This window comes from Fragaria vesca, linkage group LG6, assembly GCF_000184155.1.
Source record: "Fragaria vesca subsp. vesca linkage group LG6, FraVesHawaii_1.0, whole genome shotgun sequence".
Taxonomy (NCBI): domain Eukaryota; kingdom Viridiplantae; phylum Streptophyta; class Magnoliopsida; order Rosales; family Rosaceae; genus Fragaria; species Fragaria vesca.
In genome coordinates, this window is record NC_020496.1 from 24,174,650 (window position 1) to 24,182,023 (window position 7,374).

Below are 7,374 nucleotides of genomic sequence, written 5' to 3' on the forward strand. Positions count from 1 at the left end.
AAGGTTTGTGGATGCAAAAGCAGAAAGTGCACTAGTTCTGGTGCTTGGTATTACTACTAGTACTGGGTCACCTTTTGTTCCATCTCAGACGCAAGCAAAGCATATAATCCTAAATTCCTAATACAATATGTTTTAGACTTACTATTATACAAATATGCAATGCTACTAATCCACAAAGCAGAAGGAAGCAAAAGCAGTTTCTCCCACGAGCACAATTGCACAAAGAATCCCATGCTTGCTTTGCACGGATACAGAAAGGCGCACCAAAATAGTCTAAATTTAGGCTTAGTTGGACAAGAAGCTAATTCACTCCGCCCGTACTTTATAGTACTAGCTTGCTTTGAGTATTGACATCTTTTGTGAAGGAACTATATGTGGGACTTTCCACATAGGAAAGAAACACATTTGGTTGTTATCACCGTAAAGAAAAGCATAACACAATAATGGAGCTTTATAGGCACTCGATAATCATAGTGTTCTTTGCTTAATCTACCCCACTAATGTCTGCTGGTTTGGTTAATAAGTAATTATCGATCTAAAGCGAATCAATCTATAAAGCTATGTGTATGATTTATTTATACTTAGCCCACTCTAGAGTACCTTAATAAAAAAATGAGTAATCTGCTACCATTTTAGAATTACGAACCAACTCAATCAAGCTAGCTCAAGTTTGAGTTGAGTTCGGGTTAGGGTTTTAGTCCACCATCCACAACTCACAATGTGATAACCAACAACCAAACAAGTCAACCTACAGAAGAATATTTATATGTATTTTCAAAACAACTCAACCCGAATCTTAAGCCTTTGGGAATCATTGTACACAACCAAAATCAATGTATCAGTTCAGACAATTTTAGGTCAATCAAAGTTAAAAGTTACTTAAAAATTGTAGGGTGTTTGGGCTTTTATTTTGAGAAGATTTGGGGTCTAACTTGATCTTGATGTCGTATAACTCAAGTAAACTCAAAAAGTGATTTATGCCTTAAGAAAACATTGTGCACAACGCCACAAGCATAATCTATGCATCAGTTCAAACAATTTGAGATCAACCAAAGTATAGCAATTACCCTTTTGAGGTTTTATGTCGTAATTTCGCTTGTAAGCTTCGATTAACTTACTCGATATGGTGCTTAACATTTTTGGATATGTAAATAGTCGAAACCCTAAACCAATGATGTCAATTGAGCGAAGACGGTCTTTTTTCTTTTTTTTTTAATTTAAAAAGGGAAAACCCCTCTATTTTTATTTAATAATGAAGGAAAGAAAGAGAGTACAGGGAGAGGAGGCCAGGGAGCAAAACCTCCATAAGAACAGAAAGGAGAAAAAAGTACTGAAAAGGAAGAGAGCCAGTACACCACCACTTCATTTGATATACCAATAGCATCAATCTCAACTAGCAGATACGGAAGCTTGGTAACCCATGTAGGTTGTGAACAAAAGTAGAAGAGGCACAAGGAGGGCATGAGTCCCACCAGTAATGACCTTCATGATCAACTCCAAAGTTAGCCAAACAATCGGCCACTTGGTTCCCTTCTCGATAGATATGTGAAAATCTGATACGCATGGAGGAAAGGACACAACAATTTATCCAAGCAATCTTTAAACGCCAAGGGATCGAGCACTCTTTATTGGCAAGAAAATGAATCACTATTGCCGAATCACACTCGATCCAGAGAGAGTTCCATCCCTTCCTCGCTGCCATTGAGACTGCATGAATAATTGCTTGAAGCTCCGCTTCAAGGGCAGTAGCAATACCCATGGAGCCAGCAAAACAACCCATACAATTACCCAAGTGATCTCGAAAAATACCACCAAAGCCTGCCAACCCGGGTGTCCCACGAGCAGCACCATCAGTATTAACCTTTACTTGAAAAACACTAGGAGCATGCCAATGGACTTCACGAATTTGATGTGATCTCGAGGCTCTACCTTTGATTCCAAGAGCACTGAAAATACAAAGCTCCCCAACGGAATTATGCATAGTTCCCAAACCCCAAGAATCAATCTCTCGAATTTGTGACTTGATGGAGTGAATCAAACAATCCGGCGTTGAATGACGCTCACGAAAACGAGTAGTGTTTCTAGCATCCCAAATGGAGTAGAAGCCAGCCCCCATCATACCCCACCAAAGTAATTGCAATTGCGTACCAAAACCATGTTGCAGTGGATAAGAGAAGAAAGCATGTATATCCAGGAAGTGGCTGTTAACTCTAAACAAAGATAGAATTGCACACCAAACCCTCAAAGAGAAAGAGCACTCAAAGAAAAGGTGGTGACTATTCTCAACAGATGCATGACAAAGAGAGCACATTGATGCAAAAGAAAAACCCCGCTGCACCAAAATATCATCTGTCAAAAGCTTACCATGAAGAAATTTCCATAAAGTAATTGAGTTACGAGGCTGAAAGCACTGCCGCCAAACCCATCTATCCCAAGGAACACTTGCTTGCTTACTTCTCTTGAACTCATAGGCTATAGATAAAGATAAACTCCCATCCAATGAATCCAATCAAACAAGCTTGTCATCAATATCATAAGAAGGAAGCTGAATAGCCAAAATTTCTAACCAAAGCGCCGCAAGCTCAGCATTTAGATTAGTAGAGCAAAACCATGAGCCCTTCAAAATGAAATCAAACACTTTCCCACATAGCGACTTACCAAGCTGATGCGCAATACCCAATTTATCAATAATTGAACCATTGAGCCAATTACCATGCCAAAAATCAATTGAGTGACCATTCCCCACTACCTATTTAGAGTTGTACAAAATATATGTGAACAAGGGTCGCATTCCAGGCCATATAGATGACCTTTTATAATAAGAACATGGCTGACCTGAGCGTTGCAAGAAACGAGCAGAAAAGAATACAGCCGCAGTTGTAGACTTTGTTAAGAAATCCCAAAACTTCTTCAAGAGGAAAGCTTGATTAAGAGCCATAATATTTCGAACACCAAGACCCCCCTCCTTCAACGGAGCACAACATTTTTTCCAAGCAACAGGGTAATAAGCTCTACAAGACACGTTACCTGTCCAGATAAAATTTCTAATCCAGTTACGAACTTGCTGTAAGACGGTCTTAGGCCAGGCATAAATTGTGAAACTATGAGAGAGCATGCTAATCACCACAGAATTGACCAGTGTTACTCTTCCTGCCATAGAGAGAGAGTTCCCCTTCCAATTAGACATTGCATTACGAATTCGATCAGTCAAGACTTGGAAGTAGACACGCTTAGGTCGACCCACAAAAATTGGCACTCCAAGGTACATGAAAGGAAACTTCCCCATTGGAACACCCAACCAAGAATAAATAAGAGCACGACGATGAACAGCTGACTTGCCCAAGTAAACATGAGATTTGCTCTTATTCACAAACTGCCCGGAGTTGAGTCCATACTTCTCAAAGAAACCCATAAGGTTCACTAAGCTTCTTTTATCTCCCTTACAAAAAAACCATTATATCGTCAGCGAATAACATATGAGAAGGGACTTTCACAGCTCGAGGAGATGAAATATTATGTATACGACCCATATCAACCAAATGCAATATCCCATGGCTAAGAACCTCTTCAGCAAGACAAAACAGAAACGGAGACAAAGGATCACCTTGTCGAACCCCACGACTACAACCAAAAAAACCCACTGGAGAGCCATTAAATAGAATAGATAGCCGAGCTGAAGACAATATAGAACTAATCCACTTTACAAAAGTTGCATGAAAGCCAAAAGCTGTAAGACGGTCTATATATTTTCTATCGATTAGGTTGAACAAGATGCTGAACAGAAGTGTTGACCTTCCAAAAATGACCGGGTCCAAGTTGCCTCCCCTAAATGCAGCATAGATTTCCTAATCACTGCCAAGATACAAGCAGTGGTGCTTGGACATGGATTTGATTTGACGATGACTTGCAGGTGGAAACTTACCCAAAAAAAAGAGCCCATGAAAAAAAGAAAAAGAAAGAGAAAACTTGCAGCGAAAAAATAGCTGTGCACGTACGTTGTTGCGTCTGTCAAAGAGGGAGAAACGGAGGAGGAGGATCAGCAGGTCAGAAAGAGCAGGGGAGGGGGAGGGGATCGCTGGCTCTCCCGTGTTGTGTGTTTTTTTCTTCAAAAATCATGAGGGCCCACTGTTTGAGATCCACGCGTGTGATCTCCATGCATTTTTCTTCGTGCTAGACTGCCAGATTATCTCATCATTCTTTTCACTCTTCCCTTTTTTTTCTTTTTTTTTTCTTCTTTTTCTCTCCAAATGTGTAGCTTTAGAATTCTTTTTTCTTTCTTTTCGAAATCTAAGATGTGTTGCTTTAAATCATAATCTTTTCTTATATAAAGGCAATACTAATACTAAAGAGAAAAAATCCTAAAAAAAATATAAAAATCGATTGTTGGATACGTTAGGATTTTGATTTATTTCTAAGATCTCGATCTTAGTAATTCTAGATCATTTTAGACTATCAAAAGATAGCAGTTCGTATACTTGTCTCAAATATTTTGTCAAGAGTCTCGAGAGCGTCCATCCTTTTCGGAGCGACGTCGACTTTGAGATAGAAACCTAGGGTTTCAACGGCGGCGGCGCCCTTTTTTCATCCGGAGGGAGGGTGTTTATCATGACAGGCGGCATCGTGGAGGGTTGCAGATCGGCTGGTTCTGATCTGATCTCGCGTGCGGATCGTCAAGGAGGCGGAATATGTTTCTGCCAAGATTGTGCGGCGTCTTTGGCTGTGGCTCAGATGAGGAGGGAGGTTTCTGATCGCGACAGATTGTGGGATCCCTAATTTGGTGTTGATGCTTGATCGATTGGATTGAGATTCAACCTTTGAATCCAAATCCAAATCGGCTTGGGTTGTTGGTGTAGCCTTAGGTGAGTGGTTGGCTTGGTCGGAGCTTGTTCTTAGCGTGGCAATGGTGCGGTTGATATGATCTAGTGAGTTGGTGAGACTTTGGCCAAATCCTGCTTTGTAGATTTAGGCAGGGAGGCGACAAGGTTTCGTTGCGGCTGTAAGCTCGTAACCATGACCTGGAGGAGAGGGAAGCCGCCAGATTGAAGTGGCGGTGGTAGGCTCAAACGGCGAGTTTAGCGTTCAGTGGCAGAGCCAAACTTTAGAATTAAGGGGGGCCATTGTGTACAATGATCACAAGATGAAGGCAATTGACCAATTTCAAATGATAAAATACATGTAGAGGAAAGAGGTTGGGGGGTGCCATGGCCACTTTTGGCATGTGCATAGCTTCGCGCACCCCTGCCAGCGTTGGAAGGCTCTGGAGGGAAGAGAGGAGAGCTTTGTGGCCTTGGTGGGTTTGGCTTTCGGTTTCTACCTTTCTTTTTCTCTTCCTTTTGGGTTAGTCTGTGTTGGCTTTATGGAGGAGTGATGATTTCTAGCTTACAAAGTTGGACGAGAAAAGTTCATTAGCTAGTCGGTTGAGTGGAAACGTACACCGATGAGTTAGATGCCACCACCTACGCAAAGGCGTTGCTAAATGAGTAGCCTTAAAACAAATCTTCTTTTTTCCTTTGTTAATGTCTTCAAAAAATTTATACGATGCTATTCATTAATTATCGATCATTAGGACTCAACTCGATATGCCACTAATTCAGTAGCTTGTGCTTCTCAAAGTATTATCTTTTGATTGATCCGAACTTGTAAATCAGTTAGTATAACTCTATTATCAATCATTCACGCAAGCGCGTAAATTGCGCACCAAAAATGTGTCGGAGGGAGCTGCTCCATCCTAGTTCCATAAGGAAGCTACACCATGAAACATGTTTGCCCATGATTAATTATGCCCAAAAGTACCCAAGTATCAACCATAACCTAGCATCGTTGATATCAGAAACTAGTGTGCATGTACTTTGATCAAATGAACCAATAACTGGTATGGCTATTGTGAATACAACAATGACCGACAATGTAATTGATCAGGGTATGTGACGTCGGGCTCCTACACTATTATAACTTGCCAGCATTTGGTTTCCATGTGGCATGGATAAAGGTCATCATGATTTTCCATATTTTGGTCAAATAAATTAAGGATGAATGCCATCATATTGTTCCCGTGGCATCATGCATGTCACAAAGTACAAATAGTTTATGTTCTTGAAATTCAATTTTACTCATTCTAATTCTCGTATATAATTTCAAACTATATATGATGTTTGACATGTGACATTAAACTATTCCATATACTACGTTGTATCATATGATAAGTATACAATACATATATATATAGGCCGGATCAGAAGTGGATCTCCGCAAAACACAAAAAATGCAGATTTGCCGGCGTCGTTGGTCCTCTAGCCTGAATTAGACTCCGACAATGGTGGGGGAACTCATTTATTGCGCCGAGCCGGGGTTTGGTGAAATGCAGGTAGCTTTGCCTAGTATTTCTCTTGACCCCTTGCCTCCTGCCCTCCCCCCCCCCCCCTGCTAGCATTACGGACCTCTATGACCGGATAAAAATCCTGGAAAGTAAGAACTGGTGGGGGATACCCGCACAATTGCGGGAAGGGGATTACGCCCAACAAGTCCAAGAGAGCCTCAGGGACTGCAGGGCGGGCCCAGAATATGTATCCGGGCTGACGCATGAGTACTACGAGCTCCACATCCTAGAAAAAAAGGGGTGGTTGGAGAGCTCTTTGATGCGTTATGCCCAAGCGGAGCCCCGCTTAGGGACTCTGCTAAATAGGGGGCCTTTCCCTGATACAAACCAGTGGGAGGGGGCTTTCGACTTTGTCGAGTCAGAAATAAAATACGTGAGTTCTCCCCGCACCGCGGAGGAGAAAGAGCTTCAAAACCTCTTTCTCGACCTCCTTATAGAAGAACTTAAAGCCCATGGGGGCACTTCCGGTATCTATAAACGATTTTTTTCTGAAATGTCAAACCGGGAGTGTTATCAACGAGCGGGATTGCCTATAATCCGCTCGTTGTATGAAACCCCCGAAGGTTAGGTGGACTCTTTCATTAGGGAGGGGAAGAAGGGGCCTAAGCACGGCGGTTGCCGTACACTTGAGTGGCAAAGGAAAGCGGGCTAGCCCCCGAAAATGCTCGTTCCTTTGTCGTTGGGGTTTCTATTTTTTTACTTTGTGACTCATTCCTTCGGTCGCGGACGTCGATCAAGGCCGCTCTGTCATTGTCTGATTTCTGGTTGTCTGACCACACTCGAAATTATGTATCTACTTATTGTATTTTTGCCCCTTCTCGGTAGTTCCGTAGCAGGTTTTTTCGGACGTTTTCTAGGATCAGAAGGAAGCGCTATAATGACCACTACGTGCGTTTCATTCTCTTTGATCTTATCTCTGATTGCTTTTTATGAAGTCGCACCGGGAGCTAGTGCTTGCTATCTAAGAATTGCTCCATGGATCTCATCGGAAATGTTTG

General features: G+C 41.8%; 1 protein-coding gene across 1 annotated transcript in view; it reads right to left on the reverse strand.

Moving 5' to 3' along the window:
- Positions 1–2,509: 2,509 nt before the first annotated feature.
- The window catches only part of LOC101306660, a 19,734-nt gene continuing 14,869 nt past the window's right edge, over positions 2,510–7,374 (reverse strand). Inside the window, exons 4-6 of the mRNA XM_004305691.1 lie at positions 3,537–3,621; positions 2,870–3,439; positions 2,510–2,749 (exon numbers count right to left, since the gene is read on the reverse strand). Coding sequence (XP_004305739.1) covers positions 2,510–2,749; positions 2,870–3,439; positions 3,537–3,621 — 895 coding nt within the window. The remainder of the gene's footprint in view (positions 2,750–2,869; positions 3,440–3,536; positions 3,622–7,374) is intronic.